At 49.1% G+C, this 13,618-nt stretch overlaps 7 protein-coding genes across 8 annotated transcripts; 3 read left to right on the top strand and 4 right to left on the bottom strand.

The window, feature by feature from the left end:
• Window positions 1-114: 114 nt before the first annotated feature.
• On the bottom strand, window positions 115-897 carry FVEG_08373 (hypothetical protein; the record flags this gene model as incomplete). The annotated part of the gene is made up of 1 exon (XM_018897264.1): window positions 115-897. One exon carries the CDS (start codon window positions 895-897, stop codon window positions 115-117), a length of 783 nt encoding a protein of 260 aa, XP_018754870.1.
• A 2,429-nt stretch (window positions 898-3,326) lies between these two features.
• Window positions 3,327-3,992, top strand: FVEG_08372 (hypothetical protein; the record flags this gene model as incomplete). The annotated part of the gene is made up of 2 exons (XM_018897263.1): window positions 3,327-3,727; window positions 3,776-3,992. 2 exons carry the CDS (start codon window positions 3,327-3,329, stop codon window positions 3,990-3,992), a joined length of 618 nt encoding a protein of 205 aa, XP_018754869.1.
• A 632-nt stretch (window positions 3,993-4,624) lies between these two features.
• Window positions 4,625-5,882, top strand: FVEG_08371 (hypothetical protein). 2 transcript variants are annotated; one of them, XM_018897262.1, is made up of 5 exons: window positions 4,625-4,689; window positions 4,756-5,122; window positions 5,179-5,281; window positions 5,373-5,479; window positions 5,534-5,882. In XM_018897262.1, the coding sequence occupies exons 1-5, from the start codon at window positions 4,659-4,661 to the stop codon at window positions 5,598-5,600; spliced, it is 675 nt and encodes a 224-aa protein (XP_018754868.1). In that variant the 5' UTR covers window positions 4,625-4,658; the 3' UTR covers window positions 5,601-5,882. The 2 variants fall into 2 exon arrangements, with proteins under 2 accessions (XP_018754868.1, XP_018754867.1); XM_018897261.1 differs by having other exon boundaries at window positions 4,629-4,689; window positions 5,179-5,323.
• FVEG_16303 (hypothetical protein) lies at window positions 5,709-7,453 on the bottom strand. The gene has a single exon (XM_018905554.1). The coding sequence runs from the start codon at window positions 7,357-7,359 to the stop codon at window positions 5,821-5,823; it is 1,539 nt and encodes a 512-aa protein (XP_018754866.1). The 5' UTR covers window positions 7,360-7,453; the 3' UTR covers window positions 5,709-5,820.
• A 192-nt stretch (window positions 7,454-7,645) lies between these two features.
• On the bottom strand, window positions 7,646-9,377 carry FVEG_08370 (hypothetical protein; the record flags this gene model as incomplete). The annotated part of the gene is made up of 6 exons (XM_018897260.1): window positions 7,646-8,236; window positions 8,286-8,544; window positions 8,593-8,848; window positions 8,906-8,990; window positions 9,045-9,130; window positions 9,191-9,377. 6 exons carry the CDS (start codon window positions 9,375-9,377, stop codon window positions 7,646-7,648), a joined length of 1,464 nt encoding a protein of 487 aa, XP_018754865.1.
• A 1,132-nt stretch (window positions 9,378-10,509) lies between these two features.
• Window positions 10,510-12,417, top strand: FVEG_08369 (hypothetical protein; the record flags this gene model as incomplete). The annotated part of the gene is made up of 3 exons (XM_018897259.1): window positions 10,510-10,574; window positions 10,622-10,987; window positions 11,034-12,417. The coding sequence occupies 3 exons, from the start codon at window positions 10,510-10,512 to the stop codon at window positions 12,415-12,417; spliced, it is 1,815 nt and encodes a 604-aa protein (XP_018754864.1).
• Window positions 12,418-12,526: 109 nt separating this feature from the next.
• Window positions 12,527-13,567, bottom strand: FVEG_16302 (hypothetical protein; the record flags this gene model as incomplete). Its single annotated transcript, XM_018905553.1, has 1 exon — window positions 12,527-13,567. One exon carries the CDS (start codon window positions 13,565-13,567, stop codon window positions 12,527-12,529), a length of 1,041 nt encoding a protein of 346 aa, XP_018754863.1.
• Window positions 13,568-13,618: the final 51 nt, after the last annotated feature.

Consider the following 13,618-nt stretch of genomic DNA (forward strand, 5'->3'; position numbering starts at 1 on the left):
CCTCTCCATCTTCAACACGTCAATCCTATTTACCAAACTCTTCACACCCTATCTCATGCAACTCATCGAAGTCATTTCCAATCAACACATCAAGCTAGAGCCTTTCTCAACTCTCTAGTTACCAACATACTTGACAGTAACAGAGTTGCTGGTGATAGAACCAACAGCCTGGACAGTCTGACCCTGGTCAGGAGAAATATCAATGATCTGAGCACCAGAAGGACCAGAGGTACCCTGGGTTCCAGAGACAACAGCGTTGGTGAAAGTGACAGTGCCAAAGTCGGCAAGCTCAACCTGGCTACCGCCCTCCTGGAAAGCCTCAACAATCCACTCAGCGTTGGTCTCGCAGAGGGTAGAAGGAGTGTTGGTGAAACTGTGGGTAACCTTCTGGTTGGTGCTCAAGTTCTCAAGGGTAGCAACACCCTTGGTCTTGGAGGAAGCATCAACGGTCATGCGGATCTGATCGCCGACAGAAACGTCAAAGTTGCTGAAGCTGTAGGCGTAGTCGGGAATCCACTCATACCAAGCATCGAAAGATCCATCAGCGTAGAAGGAGATACCAGTCTGAAGAATAGCAGTCTGGCAGGTATCGCCATCGATACCGACCCAAGCGGAAGCAGCAGCGCCGTCGGCACCACTGACCTCGGGGACGGTGATGGTGCCCTGGACTTTGTTGTATCCGCTGCCGATCTGAACGGCGCCAGCCCAGTTGCCAGAGTACTGGTCGTTCTTGGTGCGAACCTCAGAGAGAGATGTGAGGCGCTGGTTGGGGTGAGAGCTGTACTTGGCACGGCGGGCGGAGCGAGGGACAAGGGGAGAAGTGTCACGGGGAGTGAGCTTTGTGCCAGGAGCAGCGAGGGCAAGGCTGGCGGCAGCGAGGAAGAGAGTGAACTTCATGATGAAGGTTGAGTTGGAAGAGTTGGACTTGAAGAGATGAGATGAGCTTGATTGGTTTCTGATGCTTCTGGATGTTTCTTTTCTCTTGGCATTTTTCGTAGACTTATATAAGATTTCTGTCCCATAGTATCTACTATGCGACTTACTATCTATCTCATGACTTCAAAACTCACTATTCCTCAAAGCGTAGGTCCGTAATTTCAGATATCCTCAATGCCGTACTTCCGTACAATCGGCTGCAAAGTCCAAAACTACTAATGTGTATTGTGAGTGCGGAACATTCCATCACATCTCTATACCTGCACTCAAACCAAACCTCCTCCCTTTTCTGGACATTTCACCATTAGCCCCGGCAGTCATGTCTATCGGACTTTATACCACTTGCCTATCTGAAAGGGACCTTTTATAATACCGCTATCACTGATGCAGCCTGGCTTCCGAATGTGGGCACATCCGTGGCTTCGTGTGAGATGATTGGAGAGAAGTCGAGTCTAGGACCTGATTGTAGTCAAGCTTGATCTGGTAAGTGCGCCGAGGCCGGATGTAAAGCGGCATCTCTTACAGCTGGTCTGCGGGAGTTGGCGTGATGTGCCGTATGAAACGACAGGGGCTCGATCTCCGATAAATACTACATAGAAAATAATTACGTTATCTTGAACTTCAACATTTACAAAGATCATCTGGAGTTATCAATATAATAATTAGACATTTAACTTAGGTTTTGAGAATGAGCAGACCCTGATGATCTCTGATCGTGACACGAGAACGGCATGCATTAATATCCATGCTATTCTGTTATCAGTCGCGATCGGCGCTAAATTCGGCATAAAGATGCCGTGCAACTGCTTCGCAATAATTGTCCGCTACAAACATGGTAATGATATGCAACAACCCATTTATTATAGCTAGGTATAACTCATGAACTTTTGTCGATGCTAAAGATCCCTTATCGCATGGGTCTATGCGTTGGTGTTGCGCTATTTTACACGTTCACTTGTCATGGCTCAGACCATTCCCTCTTACGCCCAACTAATCCTAAGGTAGTTGTCAATCACGGATGGACGGAGTAATGAACGAGAAGTGTGAGCACTCGTGTCTAAAGCCCCCAAGTCTATGTGCAGTAAAGTTACTGGCTTTGCGGCAGTGGGCCAGGAGAGAGTACAGTGCTATGGTCAAACAAAGATGAGTATGAAGACATAAGAATCCAGAACAGTCTATAGACTCTGTCAATGGTGAGGGGATCGGAGGCTATGATCGCACTTGTTTCCAAGATTCATCGGCATTGTTTGTAAAAGACCACCGTACAAAGTTATATGAAGGCAATCGAGGGTCAAAAGAGTGAAACATGCAATACGAGACTTGAAAGGAACAACGGGGAAGAATTTTGGGTGAAATGATGTAGTTGTCGGTGAGGCCCTCTAAGGAAACAGCCGTGGATGTCACAACGAATTTGGGGTCGCATATTGCTTCAAGCCACGTATTTGGTGTCCAATGAGAAGCATTATCATGGATTGAAGAAAATGCCATCCGTTGCGTATTTTAAGCTTATTCCTGTTTCTAAACGCTCAATTCAACGGTCGCGGCCAACAGAGTCAAGAAGATGCTGTCCATTGGCCAACTTCATCAGCTGAACTTTGACCAGCCGCTGAGAGCCAACCGTTTACCGCCCAACTCATAACCAGTAAAACATATGCAAGAAGATATTCAGCCGCACCTAAAGATGAAAACTAGCTCTCGCAATTGGAAACGAAAACTTGTCAGTCGAGCTTCGTTTGGCGGTTATGACGAACCTTTGAGTGGATGACGCAAATGCCGATGGCTGCAGTTCGATCACATTCTCAGTTGAGGCAACGGCGACCTCAAATGAGAACAGGGTATTTCTTTCGTGGCTTGAAGATCAACAGTGTCGGCGTGACTGTCTTCGGTGAACCTGAGACCCTTGGCGTGGCTGTGTGACGACGGCAAGGGAGTAGTACGGGATGGAAGATGAGGATGATAATGTAGACTTGACATTTGAGACGTTGAAGCTACAGTAGGTGAGAGGAGTCAGAAAATAGATTGGGACTTGAAAAGCAACTCAACGATACTTCGTTATGGGGAATGGTGTCCGAACTTTAGATCCGATGGATCGTTATGACAGAGATTGAGACGCGCACATCTGCTCTGCAATATGCGTGTCCCATGCTCTCCCTCATGATATGATCGTTGAAATCAGCCTCGCGGCCTGCCAAGGTGACCATACATGAGTGTCTTCGAAGGTCTAGAACAGCATTGAGGTCGATGCCTACGTATTAACGTACGTCACCTCACGTTAAGAAGAGTTCGTGAAGAGGATATAAAGGCGCTGCCACGCCGCCCAAGCTGTCAATCACAATCAACTCTATCCCAAACTACCATCATTCAACCCTTTAAGCAACAATTCTCATACAATGGAAGCCTACTACCCCTCTCAACACACCTCGTCTCCCCAATTCCCTCTCTCTCAGGTCCCAGACTGCCCTCTATGTCCCAACACGCCTAAACGTAGCAGAGTTGATGCTACAAGAGGCGCTACTGCTGGCCGTCCCTACTACTACTGTCAAGCCGGCCATAAACGCCGGTTTATCACCTGGGATGACATGCTGGGCATTTCCTCTACCAACCCCCGATGTCGATGTGGTCATCACAGTCGACGAAACGAAGGCAATGGGCCCGTGCCAAGTGCATGGTACAACTGCTCTTCACGACGATGCTCCTTCAATCAGAACATCGACGATGATGATGTTGATGAGTCTCCCCACTCTAGCCCTTCGAGCTGGAAGGGTAGTACCGCTTCCTACACCACCGCCGGGTATGTATCCCATTGGAATCATATGATAGGCGATTTAACAATGTGCAGTTCGGCCTACAGTGGGCATGGCAGAAAGACTTCCACCGGAGAGAACGACAGCGCGCTTCTTGACAAGATGAATGCCATGAGTGTCAAGATTGAGGAGCTCGAGACTAACCTTGCTTCTCGGCAGTCAGCCAAGGCAAGGTCTTTCGACGACAATTGTTCTGTGCACGGACATGGACGCCGCTCGCTGTTCAGAGGTCGACGCTGCATCTGTACTTAGGGTTGGCATCTTGGTCCCTCATTTTGCTCCTGTTGTCTTCTTTGTCTTGTTATTTGTCTTGTCACTTTCCTTGAATATCTTACCGCAACGCCACATTCCTTTGCAGCTCTTTTATGGGATCCTGAGTTACCCGAATGATTGTACGGGGCGGTGCACCCTAGATTACGCACTATCAGCTGATACTAAAGCCATTCATTTGATTGTTAGTTGTAGATGAATGTTTGTTATTGTACCTCAAATCATGAAAGCCTTTTTCGAATTCAAACTACTTTGTGAACCAGAAGAAGTAGATGAAATTGGAGACACTAGATATACATTACGTTTCGTGATAGACTCAAAATACAGGTCGCGGTTGTGCTCCGATATTGGAGCTCTATTGACGGTATGGGTCTGGGATCATTTTAGAAATCACGGCTTGCAGATCTTGATCTAGTGAGCGAAAGAGAGGAATTTAATAAGTCTGTGTGATTGGTAGACAACAAAATTCCGGCCTCGCTCATCTGTCCAGGACGTGGAAGTGTTCCCCAGTCCCCAGCCGTGGCCTGACTGCGCAGCCAGTTGGTGGTTTTGCCACCTGTTACCGCCCATAGGTCGTACGCAACCCCTCACTTATCATTAATCGTTTGTATCTGGTGATGCTAGTTTTGCTGCTAAAATAAGACTACAATGGCGCCCTCAGTATTTCTCATTAGACACGGTAAGTTGGGCTAACAAGTCCATAGCATTGTTGTTTCTCGTGCTAATGGGTCTCTCCCGAAAACAGGACAGACAGAATGGTCAAAGGCCGGAAAGTATACTGGAAGAACAGATATAGAGCTCACAGACTTCGGGAAGAAGGAGGCAACGGCTCTCGGAGACAACTTTTTCGGATTTAACAAACTGATCGATCCGTCACACCTCACGCACGCCTTTGTCAGCCCAAGAATCCGTGCCAGAGAAACGTTTGAGCTCGTTACTGAGAAGCACCCAGAATTGAGGCAAAGAACTACATTTACGGAGGATTTAAGAGAATGGGGCCATGGGGACTACGAAGGAATGACGACCCAACAGATTAGAGATTTAAGAGCTGAGAAGGGACTCAACGCATCGTCAGAGTGGTCAATCTGGGCTGGTGGGTGCGAGGGTGGAGAGTATGATTGCATCTCCTTCTATTTAAGCATCGCTAATTCTTGCTTCGTGTTTTCAGATCAGTACAAGACATTGAAAGACGTGCGAATGATGTGATTTCTTTTATCCGAGACATCCAAAAAGACTACATACATCATGAGAATGGTGGAAATGTCATGGTTGTACGTTATTGCTACCTGAGGGCAGCATTCGTGCCTCGAAGGGTCTTCTTATCCCTGGTTGTCTGTAGGATGTTAGGCTAATTCAAAGCAGGTTGGGCATGGGACTTTCCTTCGATGTCTATGGAAAGTCTGGGTACATCTCCCGTTTGATTCGCCCATCAATATCCAATTCGACACTGGTTCCGTTGCCACGCTGAGGTATGCAGTGACATCACTTACGATTTTGGTTATGTAGATACTGACACTTAAAAGCTATAAGGATAATAACATCAACAGTCGAACAGCCGTAATCGGTCTTAAAATACCTTCGGCCAGTTAAAGTTTGTCTTTTACTGAGCTGTATCTTCACAAAGGGGGGCATCCGCTTCAACCAAATGATGCGACACGGAATAGGCTGGAATACGCCACATTAAGAATTGAACAATTCCTAAACTTTGGGGGTTTGTGAATGCCATTTGACTAGTACAATCAAAGAACGAGAGGTCTATGCCTTATGCAACAACCATGGACTGTAATTACTAGACTGGCGCGATCCTACGTTAATACAATTCTTCGCCGTACATTGGATCAAGAAGATCTACTAATGTCCCTTTACCCTCCAGAACCTCCAAGATCTGATCCTCTACAAATGGATTGTCCCCGTGGTGATAGACGTAGTCCATAGCCGCATGACTCAAGTCCATAGCAGCGCCATTAATCAAGGATTCATTCTCAACAACTAATACAATAAGCTTCGGCCGATTGCCCGCCGGCCTCTCTCTCCACCCTGAATTACAGCGCATATCCTGTAATAGATCCCTGTAAGTTCCCTCGCAAGGAAGGAAGCTGAGGAAACTTAGCTCCAGCGACTCGAGTGACGATGGAAGTGTAGAAATAAAGGCCATGACATCTTTCTGTCTGACAAAAGACCGAGAAAGCGCAAAGCGACGTATATTAGACCACGCGTTGATGGGAAACATGCTTTGCAGAGGCATACCGTTCTGCGCGTAGTCTACAAATTGGTGCCATATTCTGTGCTGAAGGGGAATGCGAGTATCAAAACGAAGATCCTGCAAGCTCGTTGCTTTACTCAGAGCTCTAAAGAGGCGGCCTGAACGGAAAGAGGGCCAGTTGTGCTTGGACTCTTCACCGCAAGCGAATGATAACTCCAAGCGTCTGAGCGGAGGGTGACTTAGAATAGTGACAAGGTCGCGATACTCCTCCCTCACTGGATAGTCAAAGATATGGCAGTTGATTCCTGTCCAAAACTGCCGACCTTCCGCAATGAACTCGGAGAGGCCAAACACCGGGTTCTCACGAATATGGCGGGCGATCTCTTTCGTAACGACACAGAATCCACGCCATTCTTGTTTCGATATTTTATCCCAAGGGGTAAGGGAGTAGTCTCCCAGTGGGTCTGGTTTGGGCCAGCAACGTTCCAGAGGGTATATCAGGCCTTCGGGGAAAGATCTGATAGTAGGCGTGGGATATAAAGGTCTTCCTAGAATGCCATGAGCAGCAGGACTCAGAGTAACTCTTTTCAGGTTTGGAAAGCGCCAAAGACCATATCTTAGAGCGTCAGCGTCGCGACCTGACACAAGCACTTCATCTTGCTGCGATTTAAGCTTGCAATGTACTTCCCATGATTCACGCATGGTGCAGCGAGTCTTGAAAGCTTCCTTGACGTGAGGGATATAATCATTCTCCCCTTCTTCAGCGTCAATGCCTCTGACAATGGAATTGTAAGCCTCTCTAAACCAGTAGAGTGGAGTTGTGGGGTCATCATATTCTTCAATTATATCCGGAGACCATCTTCTCAAAGAATGATCAAAGCGTGAGTCATCGTAGATGATCTCGGTGACTTTGAGACGAAATATATCATGATTCGCAATCAAGGTAAAGACCTCAATGTCGCGCGGATTAGCGGATATGAATGTGCGGCTGAAACGTGGGAGAGAGATGTTCCCGAGATAAGAGCAAGTCAGGCGGAGATTCTTGATATCAGCGTTGGGCAGTGTGTAGATGACTTGGTGCAGAATCTCGAGATGGAGACGCTCGAGAAGACCGAGGTTTCGGCGACTTTGGTCATGTGAGTCCATTATGAGAGATGTGGCGCCATTAAGTGTGTTGTGTATAAAGATAAAGGTAAGTATGAATTGAAATGAGCCCAATCCTTGCTCGGCTAATATCCTGAGGTTTAGCCTGGAGAGGGGGATTACGACGCTTGAAGCACTCCAAAAAGTGGTGAGGTTGGCACGTGACGACACCATAACTAACTATACTTGGTAGATATATACAAATCATGGGTATGATGCCGACTCAGGATAATATGATGCTGTCTGATCAGTGATGCATCAAATTAAAGCATCCTTGCATTCTCTTCATCTAAGTAGCATATCTCCAGTGAGGATGGTCATCGCCCAAGTTATCAGCGTCTACAGCCTGAAGTCTATAATCCCTCTCTCCACGATCCCTCCTCTTATTCTCCCTGATCGCAAGGAAGTAGAAGGCAGTGCAAGAAATACCACAAATCCACACCATACCAAGACTAACTCCCAGTCCAGTCCAGTACTCAGGAGCCTCACGTGTAAGATAGACATTCGAAGCGACGATGCCACCAAGATTGCCAAAGCCAACTTGCGATGCTGAGGCAATGGAGCGTTTGTAGTGCCCGCCCATGGTGTTGGACAACCACCCGAGAATGACAGGCTGTGTGATGTAGCCACCGGTGACGAGAAGGAAGAGCGAAAAGTATCGTGCTCCGGTGGGGACTTGGTGTTGAAGGAGAAGGAGTATGTAGCCGATGCTGGCCATGACGACACCAACCATGGTGAAGCCGTAGCGATGGCGCATACGGTCGGCGAGATATGCGGATGAAAGACAGCCAATGGTTGCAACGACGTAAACTGGGATAGTGAGTACTTGTGCACGCTCGGCGGCGTAGCCCATTTCTCGGAGGATGGTAGGGATGAAGAACTACAAGAGTCAACACAGCTGTTATTATCAGGGTAGGCTGTTATCTTACCGAGCCAGCGTATCCGTTATTGACAATACCAAAGTATGCCAAAGTGCCGAGATAGATCTTCCAGTCGGTCAAGATCCTCTTCCAAGCTGCCTTGTTGAGATGGTCCATCCTGGCATCACCAGCATCATCGGAGAGTCGAGCGACAAGTCTAGATCGTTCTTCATCGTTGAGGAACGAAGCTGTCTCTGGCCAATCGGGAATCCACCATTTGGAAATGACACCGGCCACCACCGTGAGAAGTCCCTCGAGGATGAAGATCCTATAAATTGTTAGCAGATTGTTGCTTGACGGGAAAGTGAGGACATACCAGCGCCATGCTTCAAGGCCACCGACATCATGCATCTTGGCAATAGCGAACGCCAAAAGGCCAGAAAAGGCGCCCGCCAGGATAGCAGCACTGAAGAACAGCGACATGCGCCATTGAACCTCGTAGCGTCTGTAGTACATGCTGATAAGATAGACACAGCCTGGGACGATTCCAGCTTCGAAGAAGCCGAGAAGTGCGCGGCAAGCGATAAGACCGGGTACGTTTTTGACGAGGCCCATCCCGATAGTTGAGATGCCTAAGGTAGTTAGGTGGTCAGCCACTGGCTAAGCGCAGTTAGAGTGCTCTAACATACCCCAGAGAACGGTGATTCCCCCTAGCCAAAGAGAAGGCGAAATTCTCTTGATTACGATGTTGGACGGGACTTCGAAGATGATGTACTGCAAAGTTGGAGTCAGAATCTGCTATGCTTGTATCGGGATCGATCGGCGTACAGGGATGAAGAAGACGAAGAGAGCCATGTTGTAGTCGGCACCAGTCATTTTGAGATCCTCCGTCATTCCTTGGATCTTTGCGTTGCCTAGATTGGAAGATCAGCTTCAACCCTTCCATGCAAGCATATCGCGTTAAGGCAACATACCGATGTTGGTTCTGTCCATAAAGGAAAGGAAATAAATGACCATCAGGGGAGGAAGCAATCGAACGTCACATTTGCGCAAAAGCTTCTTGGTAGCCTCCGACTCCTCAGGTGTTTGCTCCACGGTAGACGCACCACCCTTGAGGGAGGCATGGTCAAAGGCAGCTTTCTCGTTGGCGAGGTCAGCCATGATCGAAGAGAAGAGTGTGAATTGAGTAGCGCTGAGCTGAGCTGTGTGGTGATGCGGATTGAACAGGGTGGTGCATGGCGTCCCTTCTTATGGAAATGAGCGGCCAGCCTGTTGCTTCAGTAGGTCTTGGATCCTTGGGGGTTGGCACTGGACGGAAAGGGATTTAGATCGACGCTTTCAAGAGGTATAGCCCAGTGCGGGGTGTGGAGGGCGCGCGGGGGGACTGGGGACGCTCCCCCGCGTGATGGAAGTGTATTCCCGGGGTAGCGAGATCATAGACGACAGAGTAGGACCATGAAAAGGCTGCATGGGGTATGTCACCATGGATCATATCCAAGAAACAGAGACATGTCATTGTTGGCCTGTAATTCCAAATACCTGTTAACCGATACAGCACGTTTTGACAGACCGGGTCATTCCCGAAGGTGCAGGATACAGGAATGGGAGATACCGCCAAGGTTAACCAACGGGACCTGGACCTCCATGTGACGTGCTCCCTGGCTATTGACTCAAATACAGCTAGCAAGAACGGCCTTGTCAGTCGGGAATACTGCCTAGTGCTTCTTGGTCCCTGTCTTTGAAGATATGTGAACCAACGAGATTGGCTGGACAAGCATGCATCGGTTAGCGAAAACTCCATGTGTTTTCTCGCTTAGTATATTGGAGGCTGCACTATCAATTCTTGGGTTGGAGTCGTCGGGCCCAAGCCAGATCTTCGCGTCGGTTCATGATAATGCTGCTGATTTGAACGATCCGGAACCTTGGCAATTACAAACTTGACTCAGTACTCATATAGAGGAATAGGTAGCGGGTGATGAATCGATACAATGATGCTCACTGTAGAGTCCAATAATACCAAAGTCACAGACATGACTCCCTAAAAAGTGATTTAGTTGAATAGTACTCAATTCCTGACTCGCTTCTACGGCCGTAAATCGGCGTCTGTCGTGTTCCCGGAAGTGGAGATTGCGCTTCTACTGCCGAAGTCAGTTGCCAGAGCCGATCCCCCGCTCGGGAACCAACCGTGACTGCGGGACGCCTCTTCGGATGGTTCCCGTACTGCAACATTAAACGAAAAGAAAGGCCTCATGAAATTGGCCCAAATTACATAAACCACTTTATCTGTATCAACATGAGATTAGAAGCTCAAACCACAGAATCAGATCGTACAGATCCTGCATCAGCAAAGCCCAGCATGTACGTAACTCACCAAAATGCTACTACGCATGACTAACGCAGCTCAGGTACACTACATCCTTCGCCTTTTTTGAGGCCCTGGTCGAAGCAGGCGTCAAGAACTGCTTCGTCAATCTCGGGTCTGACCATCCTAGTATTCTTGAGGCCATGGTCAGAGGCCAGCGGGAACTGAAGGATAAATTTCCCAGGATCATCACGTGTCCTAATGAAATGGTTGCGCTGTCCATGGCAGATGGATACGCGAGATTGAGTGGTGAGGCGCAGTGTGTTATTGTGCACGTTGATGTCGGGACTTCTGCTCTCGCGGCTGCTATTCACAACGCTGCTATGGGAAGAGCGCCGGTTTTGATCTTTGCGGGATTATCGCCTTATTCTATTGAGGGAGAACTTCTCGGTTCGAGGACTGAGTTTATGTGAGTCCATTCTCCAGCTTTGCGGAACTTGACTAACGTTGTTAAGCCACTGGATTCAAGATGTTCCTGACCAGAAGCAAATTGTCTCCCAATACTGCCGATATGTCGGTGAGATCAAGACTGGAAAAAACGTTAAGCAAATGGTCCGTCGCGCCCTCCAGCTCGCGACAAGCCATCCCCAAGGACCCTCCTATCTCATGGGCGCCCGCGAAGTCATGGAAGAGACGATTGAGCCATACACCATCAACTCCGCCTTCTGGAAACCCGTCGCACCCGCAGCCCTGCCCCAATCTGCCGTGCAAGAAATCGCAGAAGCGTTGGTCAACGCCTCCGACCCATTAGTCATCGTCGGTTTCACAGGTCGAAACCACGCAGCTGTTGAACCTCTTGTCGCACTAGCGAACACTATCAAGGGCTTGAGGGTTCTTGATACGGGATGCTCGGATATGTGCTTCCCTGCTGATCATCCTGGCTGGCTGGGTATGAAGTACGGCGTTGACTCGGCGATTCAGAACGCGGATGTTTTTCTTATTCTGGATTGTGATGTCCCGTGGATTAACAAGCTTTGCAAGCCCAAGAAAGACGCGAGGATCTTTCATCTTGATGTTGATCCGTTGAAGGAGAGTATGTTGGTGTTTTACATTGATGCTGAGCAGCGATATCGCGTTGATGCGGAGACGTCACTGCGACAGATCACAGATTATCTCAGAGCATCGCTGTCTGAAAAACTTGCTACCGCTGAGTTTGATCGTCGGGAACAGGCTCTTCAAAAGTCTTACACCGATCGTATTCAAGCTCTTGATGCAAAGGCCAAGCCTCTTGATTCAGGAAAGCTTACAACAGACTACGTCTGCTCAACCCTACGCGCCAAGCTGCCCGAAGACACAATCTGGGCCGTCGAGGCTATCACAAACATGATCTCGGTCTCAGACCAAATCCGCGCTACAATCCCCGGCCAATGGATCCACTGCGGTGGCGGCGGTCTCGGCTGGTCCGGCGGCGGAGCCCTCGGGATAAAACTCGCCGCCGACGCAGCAGACGCTCTCACCCCCAACAAGCGCAAACGCTACGTTGTTCAAATCGTAGGCGACGGATCATACATGTTCTCCGTGCCTTCAAGCGTATACTGGATCTCCGCCCGCTACGGCATCCCCGTTCTAACCATCGTGTTGAACAACCTTGGCTGGAATGCGCCCAAGAGATCGATGTTGCTGGTTCATCCTGATGGACCTGCTTCGAGGGCGACGAATGAGGAGTTGAATATCTCGTTTGCGCCGAGTCCAGACTATGCGGGTATTGCCAAGGCTGCGAGCAACGGAGTCATCTTTGGTGCGAGGGTTGCTGACATCTCAGAGTTTCAGAGTGCGTTGGCTGGTGCGGTTGAGAGCTTGGATAGAGGCGTGTCTGCTGTGTTGGACGTGGCCATTTAAAGGATTTTTAGGACAATAAGTAAAAAGTAAACGGCAGGCCTTTTCATTACGACATATATATTGACTGCGTGTTCATTAAATACTGTGATGTGAAGCGCCCGTTGTTGAGTTAAACCTTCAAGACAAACTTCTCGCCACTTGCCCCGGCTCTAAGCATATTCAGCATTTCTTGTGCGGCCCCCAATCCCCCTTCGATAATCCGAGCCCTCGGTGCAGGCTTGACCCTGCTATCCTCGAGAGCCCTGGACAACCAGCCGCCGAAGACCCAGCTTGCTATATCTGGATGAATGACAGTGAACCCCACGCAGTTAATGTGATGTCCTTTAATACCAGCTGGTAGCGACATTTCCTCTGGCCATGGAAACAGTGCAGTAGCCTTGCATCCGGTTGTTAGGTCAGCCGCGGTCAGTATCTGCGCGACTGAACTGAAGGAGCTTCCTTCTGCTCTAGCGTCGATAACGCCGCGAATCTTTGTTCCGGAAGCTTTCAAAGCTGTAGCTATCCTCTGCACGACTTCTCGGTCGCGATAGTCCCATGCATCTGTCGCGCCCAGGGTCTTGAGCCATCCATGATGTTTGGGACTTGCAGTTGCATAAACAGTCCATCCCAGAGCATGTGCTATCTGCACTGCGGAGACACCAGCAGCCGAAGCACCACTCCAAACCAGAATCGCTCCATCCTCCTTAGAAGCTTTCTCACGCATTGGCAGTCCGAGACCGTCGAACGCCGCGATAGCCGCAGTGAGTATTCCAACGGGAAGCACAGAACCCTCCTTAAAGCTGATGTTGTCGGGTAAGTGAGTCACCGCCACTTCATCAAGTAGAGTATAGGTTTGAAAGGCTGCCTTGTCGATGTTTTCGCTTATAACACCCAGAGCAAACCCGATGACGCGATCGCCGGGCTTGAAGCGTGTTACACCTGGTCCCGCGGAGACTACGACACCGCTGAGATCACTACCAAGTACAGCTGGAAAGTTGGTAGAGAGGCCGAGGGCTTGGATCTTCCAGTCTGAGGGGTTCGCAGCGACGGCGGCATTGCGGACCAGTAGTTCGCCTTCCTTGGGAACTGGGACAGGACGTTGTTGGATGGTTAGTTGGCCCTGTTTAGCGGGGAGGACAGCCGCAACATTAGGGTCTAAGGTATGAGACATGCTCTACAGATTGCGTAATTATCGAGATATTATGTCGAAGATTTGTAAGGC

Source organism: Fusarium verticillioides, chromosome 10, assembly GCF_000149555.1.
Source record: "Fusarium verticillioides 7600 chromosome 10, whole genome shotgun sequence".
In the NCBI taxonomy this organism is placed as follows: domain Eukaryota; kingdom Fungi; phylum Ascomycota; class Sordariomycetes; order Hypocreales; family Nectriaceae; genus Fusarium; species Fusarium verticillioides.